The 15696-nt window shown below is 34.3% G+C and overlaps 1 protein-coding gene across 3 annotated transcripts in view; it reads right to left on the reverse strand.

Moving 5' to 3' along the window:
• Positions 1-1750: 1750 nt before the first annotated feature.
• pxdn (peroxidasin) overlaps positions 1751-15696 on the reverse strand; it is a 93022-nt gene continuing 79076 nt past the window's right edge. Inside the window, exons 19-23 of one of the 3 annotated variants that reach the window (XM_088909622.1) lie at positions 14252-14460; positions 7688-7808; positions 6361-6502; positions 5201-5314; positions 1751-4481 (exon numbers count right to left, since the gene is read on the reverse strand). In XM_088909622.1, the coding sequence (XP_088765748.1) occupies positions 4356-4481; positions 5201-5314; positions 6361-6502; positions 7688-7808; positions 14252-14460 (712 nt within the window). In that variant the 3' untranslated portion in view covers positions 1751-4355. Of the gene's footprint in view, positions 4482-5200; positions 5315-6360; positions 6503-7687; positions 7809-14251; positions 14468-15696 lie in introns of those variants that run through there. The other 2 variants (XM_088909623.1, XM_088909624.1) reach the window with 2 other exon arrangements.

The raw sequence follows: 15696 nt of genomic DNA on the forward strand, positions 1-15696 counted from the left end.
TTAAGATTTCGATTTAAAAAATGCCTGTCCTACCCTCAGCTGTACAAACAGAAAAGCTGCTGGATGTGGGGAATCCTTTCATTTCTAAGTGCAGTTTATACACCAATTATCAGTGGTTTTGTAAAAGGATATGAACCGATTCAGCTTTGTACCATACATGCTGTGGTTATCATAGATCTATGCTAAGATAAAGGTCCCCTTTCTTGTAGAAATATGGAGAAAAAAATTAATAAAAAATATAGAAAATAAAATGTGTATAGGCGACAGATATATTTCTTCTCACAATTTGATTCAATCACTTCACATTAAGATCTATGCAGCTTTCTCTTTATCTCTAATTTGGTCTTTTCTCCATTTTGTTTAAAATCATTTTAAACATAAAATGATGCAGTTGGCCTCTTTCACACCTGTCCAATACAGATGTTCTGCATTCTACACATTTAAAACACTTATTTCATAAATTATTACAAACTTGTGAATAGTGAGTAAAAATAATGACAGTATATGTATACTACAGTGGTTAAAACTTTGCGCTTTTTGAATGTCCCCTACTAATCTATATTATACTTCTAGTATTACTGGAAAATTAAATGTGCAAAACATTTCTTTTCAAAAAGTAATTTAAACTTAAATGTCTGTGCATTGCACTGTTCATACATGTCAATAAAGAGCAAACTGAAGCACAGAAAGTAACGTGTTGGGACTGTCAATATGAGGTTGCTGGCTTTGGATATGTACCAGTCACTCAGTCTAGTGGTCCATTTATTGGTTATTATAGATCTGTGAATCCAAAAGAAAATGGTCAATTTGCACTGGAAAAGTTAAAATTAAAATGTTTAGTTTTACAACCAAATTGAGTGTCTAGGCTATATTTCTCTGAAACTTCCTCTGAAATTGTTTGACATGACATCCTCAGCATTTTGCAGTTCCTTAGAAATATGTCTTGCTTTGAGAATGCCACTAAACATACTGATCCACAAAACAATAGACAACTGAGAGCTTTTGAAAAACGTATTTATTCCCATTGTCATACATCTAAGGTAGATGTATTTAAGGTAGTCTCCTCAAACAATAATTAAAAGAAAAAATGTTGACAACATAATCTGTACAATAACACATGGACAATGGGAGTATTGTGCAGCTTCACTTTCCAGATTCAAATCTCCGTAGATGGTTATTCCTACACTAACCTCATACTCTTTCATGATGGAAGAATCCATACACCACAGCTTACTCAGCAAAGTTGCAAGCTGAGGTCATACCAAAGATGTGGCAGTCCTGATTAAGTTACCTTAACCACAGACATAGACATGAAAGGAAAATGCAAAGCAAGTTCCCAATAAAAAAGGAGGTTAAGGTGTCTAATATAAATATGTTAGTAAGGAGGAAAAATAAATAAATGTGGCCTTTGTCCTAGTTATGATAGTTAGGCCAAAGATCTTGATCTTATGTTGCAACTTTTTTTTGTCAGTGTAAGTTTGGTGCCTGTGAGTCATAAACTAAAGGAAAATCTCAAAATGTTAATTCAACTCAAAATTAAGTAAAATTTAGACTAAGCTTTTATTCAGTAAATGTATGTGCTCCAAATTTTAACAACTGGTAAACAGTCTATGATACATTAAAAAAAAAATCTTTAACTCCTTTTAGTTTAAGCATTGTGTGAACTAATCTGCCCGTTGTCCCAGAGTATACCTGCTTCTGTGTTAGAATGCTGGTCAAGTTATGATAATAAAGAAAAAAGCACAACAGATTTATTGAAAATGTGGCCTATTTAATTTGGTTGAGAGGCATATATTACAGTGCAAACATTTCTTTGGCAATGTTATGGTTTTACAAAACGAACGTCTAAAGATTGTTATTTATGTCTTTCAAACAGTGTAGCTAAACCATTTTCAGTCTTGCATGACAGTGTACTTTGTTGATATTAAGCACAGAATTGATGTTCACATGAGACCACAAATACAACGTTTAAATGAGGTTCAAAACTGTTTAAAATAAGCGAAAATGGTCCACAACCTCCTTCACAGATAAATCAGTTGTAGTCATTAGAACGACACCTGATCAGTAGCCAGTGTAAAAGGAGTCATCTTGAACAAATCTATTTCAGCTATAGTAAAGACAGAAACAAAAATGCTATTATCAATTTCCATAATCAGGGAAAAATTGCCAATTAGGAAAAAACACAGATTTAGAACAGAATAGAAAATTCAACACATTACTCGAAAAAGGTTTCAGAATCTAAACTAATTCTAAGTTTAATCCCAAACCATACATTATTTATACTTCAATGAAATGGCAAACTGTATAATTTCATTTGAAATCAGATTTAAGCTACAAGACCAGAAGCAAGAGTTGAGTCACTCCGGAATGTAATTTTAATTAAATAAATATCACCATACACAATCATTAAATGTGATTGTTTTATATGACACTTCAGAAAGCTTTGTTTGGCATTATTGAAAAATGTGAACTTCCAATTAAGTTATCAAAAATATCAAAGCACTTTTAGCAGGATAAGAGGATATGTGCTCATAAGTTGACCATTTCTAAATCTGAGAATGTATAAGAGGATGAAACACGAAACTGTTTGCCTTAACAAGTCACAAATCGCATATTTTCTTGCTTTGACTTCCCTTTTGAAGCATTACTCCAAATTGTGCATTTCAGAGATGTACTGTAGCAATACTCTGGGCTGGAAAAGATGTTGTCTATTTTACAACATATGGCTTCTATTAGTTGGCAATTAGGAGTCAGGAAGTTGAAAAAAATGCTGTTTTTAAGGATCACATTAAATAACATCACCGCTTCTTAAATGTCACCACAAAACTCTGACTGGAAGCCATAATGTCAACATTCTAGCCTGCAATAAATATTCAACATTAAGGAAATTACTGAAATCATGCAGTCAAAAACCCGAATGAGCCGTGTCTTCCACTCCTCATTGTACAAAATGTAAGGACTGGACAATTAGTTTGGAAAACAGTGTTGAAAACACCATGGAGATGCAAAGTAGTGTACATTGGTTTAAAAATATTTAATACACACTGTATGTTCATAAAAAGCTTGACAGACAATTGCTTTTTTTCATTAGAATTTTGCATACAACTTAATGTTCCAGTTCTTCCTGCAGTCTGTACCTGAGGAAGCATGTTTTCTCAATTAGGAGTGTTGCCCCTGCAATATGCAGACAAGAAAAAAATACTACTGACAGTTTAAAGTTGATTGTGGAAAAGCACCAATGTTCCTCGTCTATACATTAAATTAGTCACTTTAAATTGTTCCTGACACAGAAATAAACTGTGATATAAAGAAGTACAAAGTAATAACCTGTTCTGAGGTATGACCAGTGTCCTTCAATGTAGTTATAAAAGCCCATCTTGTAAGTGCATAAAAGAGAGACTGTAACTTATGTAATCGGTACAGCAAAAGTAAATACTGTTTTGGTAAGTCTGTAACAAACACACAAGCAATAAAAAAGAGAATAAAATGTACAAAAAGCCTTTAACTTGCCAATGGGGCAGTTCAGCTTGTCAGAAGAGTAGTCAGGCCACATATGAAAATATTCCAAATTGTGAAAATCTGTTTATGTCACTACAAAAACAATAAAACAATCACAACATCAGATGTTAGTTAACCAACAGTTGTCATTGGAAAAAAAAAATTACATTAAGTGATCAGTAGGCATTTTTGGATAAAAAATATTTTTAAGTCTTCACATTATCTTCATTTGTATGCAGGTAATATAAAGGGAAGGCATATATAAGCACCTTGAACGTTTAGTAAAAGCTGAAGTTACTAGTAACTTTATATGTAAAATGTCTTCAGAGTAATTAAAAATATCTCTCAAATGTATTTGAAGAGTAAAGGCGCATCGTGTATACTGTATATGAAGCTTTGCATATCTTAAAAAAACAAATACTTTTAAGGTTGTACTTTATAGCTACACTGTTAATGAGGGAAAAAAGTAGCACCATTTTTTGGCATCTCTAACCTGAGAAAGCTTGACAACACAACATGGTAGACAATCACCCTGTCAATTTAACTGCCTACTTCCTTTTCATACTTGTTGCAGTTAGATTCCCTCTTACCATCTTTTAAGAAAGAAAAAGCATATAAACCAAAAATCAGATAAAGGTCTCAAGATACCCTGGAAAGTTTGTGGATCATTGCATGCCTGTCTTGAAGTTTTATGCATTGTACCTGCTTTTTAACCACCAAATCCAAACAATGGTCTACATAGGCAGCTTAGGGTAATTACAAAAATAACGAAAAAAAATGATGAGACAATTGGACACTGGTGATTGCACAATTGCAGGTCACTTTTAGATCTATAGAAAATCTGGAAAATACTGGCTTTATACTTTCTCTCTGTGGCTTGCTGAAGTATCCATGCATACAGGACAGCATGCTCCTTTTAGCTTCACGGGCCTCTGGCACTCTGTTGGAGGACAAGTCTCCACAAAACATGTGACCTGGGCATCCTGAAAACAAGTTTAAAATATAAGCACAAAGTGCTCACAGTTGTGCAAAGATTCATTGTGGCTCTAGAAAGACTTTGCATATCCTAAATCTATGCTATGCAATTGTTATAAAAATATATTTCCAGCAAAAAAACAGTTCCCTAAAGTTCCTATTTAAGAGGATATAAGTATGTACTGTATGCCACAAAAGCATCAACTAGTCTCAATCTCTGCAATGTGCATTCATGTATCATTCATGTCAAGCTAAAACTGATATAAAAAACTTCATCATATTTAAAATGTAGCATAAGATGAGCTTACAGTATCACTGATTTAGCTCGTGTGTTATGTACTGGTGCACACAAGGTTGTGCTCATTTGAAATGAAAGTGCAAAGAACAAACTTTAACCTATTTTTCAAATATCAAAATGAAAAACTGATATTTATCCATTTATTACAGCAGGTATGAAAGAAAAACTACTTAGATATTCTAGACTGAATGCCTAACTGTAAAACGGGGCCACATTAAACAGTGCAAAAGAACAAAGCATTTGTTGGAGAGAAAAGCAAAGAGGTCCTAGCATTATTACTATTTTGAAGCAGCAAGCAACTTAAAAAATAATCTGCTGATCAACATTGCTTACTACCCGGTTTAATGAATTGGTTCTGGCTTAAGTCAAATAAAAAGTGATTTGGAAATGAAAGATCTTGATGTATGATGGAAGTATCTATGTACTTACTTTGCACTCGCATGTAGTACAAGAGTCCCTTTTCCACTTTTCCATGCTCGATCGTTCTCTCCCCTTTTCATCAGTGCAGTCGGTTTTACTCACACGAGCTTCAAGTTTCTTTATCTGGTGAAAGATCAACAGCAGGCTTCAACATCTACCCCTAACAAACTCCTAAACGGATCTATTTCAAGTAGAGGACAATGTCTAATTAAAAAAAAAACTAAAACAAGTACAATTTGCACTGAAGAAAAAAAGATGTCTATTTTACTGCAACATGAACACATTTCCGTATAATATTAATAATGCGGTCTCCTGCTATTCCAGTGAAGTTCATAGAAGAACTGAGATTCCAAAAAGTTATAAGATTAATTGGATAATTATGTTTATTGTTGTGTTAATTTTGTTATGGTTTATGTCCATTTACATGACTAAATATATCAAGCTGACATTTAACTCAGATATTAAAATCTCCAAAAATTACAATAGGAAAAATTGTATTGGGATGTGATAATATACAATACAATAATACAATAATAATATACAATAAACTCATATTTAAGTCAAACTGTTCATATGAGCAGTTAACACGGACATTCTGCCTTCCTGTGTAAGCACATTTAGCCCTGCAGCACAGAAAAGTTACTGCAGAAGTTGTGGGTTTTTAACAATGTCCCTTAAGACCTGTCAGTCCAATGATGCCATGTTTGTGGTTTGGCAGCTCTTCAAGAATGCAGTTTGCATTTGGCACGCACTCTGTAAAAGCCTGTCAAGCTACAACGCCTGCAACCAATGTTTCTTCTTTTATGCTGGTTTGCAGGTGCAGGCAGGCACCCCAGCCAAACAAAAGATGAATGTTGCTCGTATTCAGATAAAGGAAAAAAAAACAGCACTGACTGCAATTTTATTTAGCGTTGTTACATTGAAAAATAACATCTGCTTCAAAGATGTTTTAGCTTCAGGTGCTAAAAAAAAGAAGCTTGTGAAGTTTCAGTCCTCTTACACTTCATATATTTAAAATTTATTTGCTGTCGTTGTGAGTGAGCATCTAAAATATGTGAAATACGTGCGGGAATGATATAGTTACTACATTTTCCTAATTCTCAAAATAATACAATCTAATAATGACAATATTTGTTAATATAAATCCATGAAAACTTCAGGGAACTTACCTGCTTGCGCAGACTTGAGATAGTCTTTTGCATATCTAAAACAAAGTCTTGAAAGTCATTTATTGTGGGTTCAGTGCTTTGCTGTACAGGCTTCAGTGCAACTGTGTGATTTCTGTGCTTTTTTAAATTGTCGTCCACATGGCTGCAAACATGAAAAAATCCACTGAAAAAATGCCAGTCTTCCCGATATGAGTTGTTCAGTATGATTGATAATTTAAGTACAGTAGTAAACTGCTTACATCTTATAAGACTGACATTTAATTTTAAAAATAATAGTACATATTTGACACCTTGTCTAGTTTTTTACCTTCCAGTGTGGCTCATATTTAAGACAATTTTTTTTTTACAATTTTATATTACTTTAGACTAGGATTAGTATTATAATTAAAGTTCACAGAGAAGTGGCAGCAATAAGTTCAGTTTACTTACTGTATAAAGTAACTTAACTCAGTCAAATGCTGGATGTATTAATAATGCTTTTTTTATTAATTACTGCTTGTAAACTATACCTGTGACTGCAGAACGGATCCCTCATGTAACCCCAGGAGCGGATATACAACTATAACAAATATGTTTTTATACATATTTTATGGGTGAAAGAAGCTAAATTTCATCTGAAACTACAAAGGCTAATCAATAACTACAGTATAAGTGGTTGCATAAGTATTCTATTGAAATCTCAACCATGAAGACACAGAACTTGAGCAGGTTTGCTAAGATGAAAATTGTACCATTCCAGCATGCAAAGTTGGCAGAGACTTATTGAAAAGACTCATAACTGTAATTACTGCTGAAAGGGCTTCCAGCAAGTATAACAAGTATTGACTCAGGGGTTGAATCCCTTTGCAATCAACATATTTTTTTTTAACATTTGGTAACATTCAGCTTCTTTCAACCAGAATATTTCACCCATTTTCACCCATTCAGCAGTCAAGTTTTGATTACAGATATTCACTTAAAAAATGTGTATACCCCATTTGTAATTCCGCAAAATCAGACATTATTGGAAAGGGATGGATACTTTTGGAAGTATATCAGATATATTCAATTTCAACATATCTGAAATATTCAGTGAAAAAGCATGATGATATAAATATTGAAGTTGATTTTAGCAAAAGAAAAAGCTCAGTTAAAAAATAGATTATAACTCATTTAGCAAACAATGAAAACCATTCACTGTCAAATAATAAAATGCTATTAATTTTGATATGAAATAGGAAAAATACAAGAACAGGGTATAAAAGGAAATATTTAAAGAAATTTCCATTTTTAAATTTAAACACTCCCACTAAAGGCCTTTTAAATAGTCTTTATCTATAAGTCTTACCTATAAATATTCTCTTTCTTCTCACTTCTGGAGGGACTGTCCTCTGCAAAGCTGAAGTCTACTGACCGTTTTCCTCGGAAATGGAAGGACAGTGCATTGAACTGCCCTTTGGTCCTGCAGTCTACAAAAATAAAAGGTTTTTAGAACGTCTTTAAATGTTATGAAGCAATTAATTAACTCCACCAAATGATAGGATGGTTAAAAGCTTAGAATTTAATTCAGTTAGGCCTTCTTGGGAATATTGTGTACAGTTTTGGTAAGCCACACTACAGAAAAGATATTACTTCTCTGGAATCAGTGTAGAACAACCAGAAAGTGGGCCTTGAAAGACTGTCCTACACTGACAGGCTGAAGGAACAGAAACTTTTTCATCTTGAACAGAGAAAGCAATTAGGGGTATTTAAAATCCTCCAAAAGAGACGATTTCTTCAGAATGAACAGTAAAACATGAACAGAGGGCACAGGTGGGAACCATGCGGAAGTGCTTTTGAAAACTGAGAACAGGAGGCACCAATTTACCAAAATGGCTGTGGGAGTGTGGAATAACCTACCCGGGTTAGCTGTTAAAGGCCTTCAGTCATTTGTCATCTTTCTTACTATCTACTATCTACTAGTGCTGGGCGATAATTCGATAATGATAATTATCGCGATATAATTTTCCTCGATATAATTTTAACAAAAGTTCGATAAATGTTCCAGATATATATTTATGCTTTGCGCATGATACGCGCATGTGCACAAAATACTGCGTGAGTGCACATGCATGTTGCAGACCGGGCAGCTAACGTGGTGTTGTTTACCCACACGGTGGTGGCTGACAGGACTGTAGTTAGAGTGGAGAAATGAGAGACACTGAAGCAAATGTAGTGCTGCCAACGACCAGCTCGAAGGACGATGACATCGTCATCAGAAAAGGTCATTCAACTTCGGTAATTTGGAGATATTTTGGCTTTTTACGATCAGACATAAAACAGAGCACTTTAAACTATGCAGTCTGTATAAGCCATCTTCTATGTGTGTTTTATCACACTGCAGTATTTAATTTTTCTATTAAGATATTTATTTTGTAAATTTTACTTATGCATATTTTGACATAAAAAAGACTTTACTCTTTACCTCAGATTTGTTTAATGTTTCTGCTGTTTGGCAAGTGTTTGTTGTGTTCTTAAAATAAAGAGTTGTTTAATTTACCTATTAACTGTCTGGTTTCTTCAACTTTCACACAGGAGAAAAAATCTGCCTTTAAACTTAAAAGAAATAAAGATTTGACATTTATCGTGATAATTATCGATATCGACTGATATGAAAATTTTTATCGTGATAATGTTTTTGGCCATATCGCCCAGCCCTACTATCTACTATATACATCAAGGATGTATGTACATCAGGGATTTGTAACTCTGGTTCTTGAGAGCCTCAGCCCACTTCGTCTAAAAGGTCATCCTAAATTGTGGGGTTTTTTAAAATTAGGTAAGTTACTGATCAATTAAGAAATTAATGTATTCAATTAAAGGAACAGCGGTCCCTGAAGGCTGAAAGATATTATTTTTAATCCAAGTGATCTCTAAATTACCTGTTTTATAAAATCACCAGTTTAACTGTTTACAGAGCATTTGGAAGCTTATGATTTAATGGTTACCTATAAAACCTGCTCTAAATTACCACCATTGGAGACCCATGTTATAAAAGGAAAAAAAAAAGACATTTTTATAGTCTGTATACCTTTCTTTATTTGTAAAAAATGAAAGCTTCATACACCAGTTCAGCCCCCACACTTTAAACTAATAACCTGGACATAACCAAACAAGCTTCCAAGGTTCAAACGGAAATGCTTTCATTAAATGTTGCAGAGTAATTAGAGGCCACTGTTGCATTACCGCTTGTGGGAGATACCCATTTAAAATGAAATGTTCACAAGTTCTGGCTGGTGATTATATAAAAGGATTCTTGTTACTAACCCATACCTTTTAATCTTGACTAAATCTAAGCACATATAATGTTCTTAATGTGATAATTGTTTTATAATTAAGGCATAATGTGATATTTGCTGTTATCCACTGGATGGGGGGCTAATATGTACAGTATTCCATTGTCAGAAGTGGTGCCAAAGAAACTCTATAGCAGAAACAAGTCTCAATAACAAATGGTTGTAAAGGATTTCAATAGTGATTTTGGTGTAAAAAAGATACAAATTTACATTGATGCTATTATTTTTCGTCTCAATGATTTTTTCCACACTGTTGGGAGGGAATCTGCTTCTGTCACATAATTAAAAGAATTGACATTTACAAAAAAGGAATAAAAATGTCTTCAGCACAACGTTAATCTAGCATCCACCCTCAGTCATCATTAAAAATCTTGCAGACCCCACAATGCAGCATGGAGTGGTATTAACTGCAACTAGATCACACCGTTTCAAAGAGATGCTGAAATCAAAGCATACTGATGGTAATAAACCACCTACCCATCTGCTGCCAGACAACACCTTCACAAAAGCCTGTCATTTCTGCTAACAGATGATAGGATGATCCAACCCCATTATTACAGGAATGGCAAATGTCAAAGAGAAATGGGAAAAGTACTTTGGGCTCTGCTTTAACACATACACAAACTCTTGAAAGGAACCACTTTTAGCTTTTAAAATGAAAGATCCTGTAATTATCCTGTGTCTGGAGAGCAGAACAGGGGGCATTTCAGAAAACAAATCTGCCTGAAATAAATCAAAAGTTGCACAAACTTTTTTAAACTGAAACCAATGTAAACAACAATTTAAAGATAATTTTACCATTTATTTAATTTGATTTGAAACTAGTTCTCAAGATTAAGGTAATTCCTAAAATAATAGTGATAAATAAAAGAGTAACCTGACAAATTCTATGAATTCAAGAAATTTAAACACAATGAGAGAAGAAAAAAAACAACTGCTACAGTATATCTCAGTTTCCTTCTTTCCCCTAGAGATCAATACCGTAAATTACAGTCTGTTCTCAGCTGGTCAACACTGAAAAAATGAAAGAATTCTTCTTGTTTTAAACATTTCCTGTCCTTCCAGCAATTTGTACACAGACAGGATATACATTATTTATTTTTGTGTCTTCCATGATTCCTTTTCAGCAACAAAATGAACCCAAGGTCACACCCCAATAGGTTCAAATGGAAAAAAAGCAAAAAAGATTACTGCCTTTCCTGTTAAAATGTTAGAGTTAGAAATCTGATTGGTACTGAAAAAAATAAAAAATAAGTGTCCCGTGATAATGAAGTAAAAAAATATTAACCTCCAGAAACAAACAACAGTCGAATTGGTGTCACAAACTTCCTATAAAACACAAACAGCTACAGATGCAGCCATTCAAAACAAGCGGGCGATACCGCATTATTTTGCGGTGCGCTTGACGCAGCCTACCGCGAGTTACCGTAAATTCTCGTATAGTACCTCATAATACAACGTGGTACCGCAAGTAAAATAATAGTATCCGGAATTTCCGCAAGGTGGAGCTAATAAAGCTCAACCTCTCATGTTTGAGCTGTCGCCATCAAAGTCTTTAACGAAGATATTACTAATAGAATTAATAATGAATAACCTTGGACAAGCTGTAAACTCAAAGTATTGCCCTGGTCCACATTCTTTTTTTCATTGACCGTCTTTGTAAAAGTAACACCACAGCATTTCGCAATCACGCATTTGTTTCCAATCATGCAAAGTACAGTAATTTTTGAGAATCTCCAATTCACCATGCCTTTCACATGCTCATAAAAGAGATTGATTTAGGAACATAAACATATTACTGTATGCAAACTGTACTGTATACAGTATGTATATGTATATTTAATGTCTTTACTGTGGCTGTTTAAGTATTGAATATTTATATGGAATTTTACCACTGAAGGGAAATCTTAGTAGCTGAGCATAAAAAGAATAGGAGCATACTGTAACGCGTGTGAAGGCCATAAACGATATTAATTTTGGAACATAAACATACAGTATATGGCTGGTCTCGGTACTTTAAAGAAAACATACACACCAGTATTCCATTTCTCCCTAAACATTTTAAGCTTCGAAGTTTTTAACTAACGTGATACCGGAGTCAACAAGCATACTTTTAGAATTTGATTAAAAGGAATATAAAATGGAATCGCGTATCTAAAGAAATTAATAACGATATAATTATATTCATGTACCGCAACACAAGAATAGTACACGCTGTACATTGTCTGTTGATAATGTTTCTGTAGGGCTTTTTCAGCACTCCTCATGTGACCTTGCCGGTGGCGCTGTGGGTTAGCTTCCTGACTCCCACATCACACGTTGGGTGTTTGAATCCAGCCGGAGCCATGACTTTTTTTTTTAACAAACATTTCTTTGAAAAAATAAAACGTTTCCCTGGGTCAGAGATTAAATAAAACTTCACTCGCACCAAACAAATTTATATTTCTAAATATCACAACATGATCGAATTTAAGTCATTTTAATAACAATGAATTGTCACCTATGCGTTACAATATAAACATTTATATTGATTTAAATCGCGTTTAAATCGCCTTTATTTAAAACCCATAAATAAAGCTGATACTGTTTAGACTTTTAATTATTTAAAACTGTATTACAGCAGCACAATGCACAATGCAATGTAAATCGCTATCTTTGTCTTCTGCGTAATAATGTTCACCTCTCTGTCCAGCAAATTAACAATAGTAATAATAATGAACTTTATTGTATATGGCGCCTTTAAAGGTGGCTCCTTAAAGCGCTTTACAGGATAAAAACAATAACAACAATACTGTTAGGCTGGGCAAACGATTTTTATTTTTTTTTAAAGAAATACAAAATGAGATATAATGATGTGTTCCGGCTTAGACATTAACGAAGAGCATAACGAAGGTCATAAAGGTCATAAACGATATTAATTTTGGAACATCAACATATTATGTAAACTGTATGTTGCTGTTATTGGCATTTTAAAGAAAAAATACTGTAAAATCCTGGGTTCGGTACAATGTAAATCTTTCTACGACCGACCAACGCACCACGAGTGCCCCTGTCGGTCAACCAATCACGTACCGCGGTATTTTGCGTCATCGCGCGTCACGATGCGCGAGGCCGTAGCCAATTACCTCCGGTTAATAATAATTTAACTGGAAAATGTCAAATTGAGAGATTCTGTTCAAAAAAGGTTATTTTTGTGATACACACAGGAGCTATGAATGCACTATTACTATCCATTCACTTAATTATGCTTCTAATCTTCTCTTAATTTTGCATTTGCCCTCTATAGCTGTATATAAATCCTTTAAAACTGGAGCACTTAGGTTATTTTTTCAAAGCAGCTTAGAAGGAACTGTATGCTCCACTATTTGTTCCTCATTCTGAATGTCCATGTGCTTGCAGCAGAGACTGCTTTGATTATGGGAGTGATCACATGTGGCCATACTGTAGGTAGGCCAAGATGTGGGAGCCCTAATCAAATGTGGCTCTCACTGACGATACTACAAGATCACAGGCCATGAGGCAGGTCACTTCTGTGACACCATCGACACTTGGCCTGTTGCGTGCTGCCCCTTGAGGGAATCCTTTTGCTAACAACGTAGCTAAAACCTGAGGAGACATTATCTGGGCTAAAGGATTCAAATCACACTCTGAACTATCTTTTCAGTTCAAGGCACTCAGGAAACCAGTCCAAAGGGAGCTGCACACTATACAGTCAGTGAATACTAACTCAGAAAGTACTCTAAAAACAGTCTGGGTGTTTACATGCAATATATATGCGATCAGAACCTGCTCATGTTGGGACCTAGCAGCTATTTTTAGATTTGTCTTTTATCTACAGCTTTATAGTCCGTAGGTTTAAAAATAATAGATTTTAATGTATTGGAAAATGAAATGTGCTGGAAAAAACAAAATTGGGGCAGTACATGGAAACGTTCTAAGTGATAAGATCAGAATAAATTAGTTTACACTGGCCAGAGAGGATAATATTCTCACTTTGCATGCCTGTAATGTCAAAACTAAAAAAAATCCAAAACAATTTGTAAGACATTCATTGATAAGAACCCAAATCTTACCTAAGTCTCTCCTTAAATAGCATTTCCAGAAAGAAACAAGAGTATATTTTATTTTGCCACTGAATAGCTAATTGTCTATAATAATCCATGCTCACAAAGACCCCACATTCTTATGCCCACATTTCTATGGGTACACTATTTTATGTCTCAAGAAGGAAAGTCCAAAAGTAAAAATAAAAAAAAAAGCCCTTACAGCTTAAAAATTTGCTTCTGATACCACAGTCCTCCCAGTTCATTTACTAAGAAACTCCCTCTGTAGTCCACATCAAAAATCAAACCCTTCAGTTAAAACCACAGGAATATACAGTAAGTTCACAAAACCTAACCGAACAGCATCTAGTTGATATATTTCTATTCTAAACCATAATTCCAGAAGACCTCCATCCAAATGTTACATGTTAAGCACTGCGGAATCTTTCTACTAGTGCAATCTGAATGTAAAACAAATGTTTTACTATTTCTCCCTTGACAAATAAAACAAAACAAAACCAGTCCAACACTCACCTTCACAGCAGTCTTGCCACATTCTCAGGTCCATTCTGGGGATGTCATCACAGCTCACATATCCATGAGGGAACTCTGCCACCGCGAAGACATCAGGCTGCACTTTTGTGATGTTGTCACTGTTGTCGCACACAATTCGGGCCAGGGAAGTCTGTTTGATCTGCGTCACCTGGCCTGGGGTGAACACACCAGGGTTTTCATACCAGAACCTGTTGCCTCACAGAAAAGAGGAGGCAAGATGGGATATTGGAATCCTTCAGGACAAAGTGACTCTGCTGAACGCAGGCATACACAATACTGGACAAGGGCACAAGAGCTAAGCTTTACATTGGCAGTTACAGTTTCTAATGACATATTAAGAGGGTTATATAAAAACAATGTATCTTGTTTCAGACAAAACAAGACAGAGAGCAGCACAACTCCAAGGTAAAATCTAAATCTATCTAGATGTGCTCAGAATAACAGTATCACTACAATTCATATTTCAAAGAAAACTTGTATGTAGCTCTATTAACTGGATGACCGATTTGATGAGTGACACCATGATATATTGAACCTGAGGAAAGCTGTATGTTTCACTGCTGATAAAAACAAGCCACTCTTTGCTGGGAATACATTGTTATGTGATTATTGTGGAAGAATTATTGTAAAGGCCTGGAATGCAACAAAGACTGTTTTGGAAGAAAATAAACCTCAAACAATACAGTGTTAGAAGATCACATGTTTAATGATTAAATAGCGGGAAGTTTGGATTTCCGCAATCTCAGAGAAATTCAATTAGTTCACATTTTGGCTTTGATAGGACAATCTGCATTTCTTTTAGGCTTAAATATTTCAAGACTTGCCAATTGTAAAGTGGAGATATGTAAACAGCAAATGTACCGTTACTGCTATTATTGGTCATAATACCCAAATTCTCAATCAAGTTATACATGGAAAACTGAATGATCTGATTTTGTTTGATATTATCAGAAAAAAATATATTTTTAAAAAGGTTTAAAAACTATGCTGTGGAGTTTAGCTTGTCGCCAGCAGAGATTAATTCTGCTCTGTAAGATAAAAAGAAGAAAAAAAAACTCCACAGCTACAAGCTAATTTTTTCTTCATTTTTTTTTTTAACTTTTCACAGCTGAATAAACTTGTTCCTAAATCTCTAGTCTGTACCTGAAACCTGCACTTGTAGCCTGGTGGTACAGTCTAAAATTCAAATGTGATTAGAAAAATAAAGAAAAGAAACTGATGTAAAATAAACCAAGAAAAAAAGCAATTCTAGTTCAGGACTACTACTACAGTACTATAAAAAACAAAAATGTATAATATAAGATTAAAATATATAATTAAATTAAGATTATTTATATATAATCCTGTATTGTTCGCTAAAATTTCAGATTTTAATGTCAATGCTTGCATCGTCTTAAACACATGTAAAATTTGTAAATATTCTC

The sequence above is a fragment of the Atractosteus spatula genome, chromosome 2 (assembly GCF_055471065.1).
Source record: "Atractosteus spatula isolate fAtrSpa1 chromosome 2, fAtrSpa1.hap1, whole genome shotgun sequence".
NCBI lineage: Eukaryota > Metazoa > Chordata > Actinopteri > Semionotiformes > Lepisosteidae > Atractosteus > Atractosteus spatula.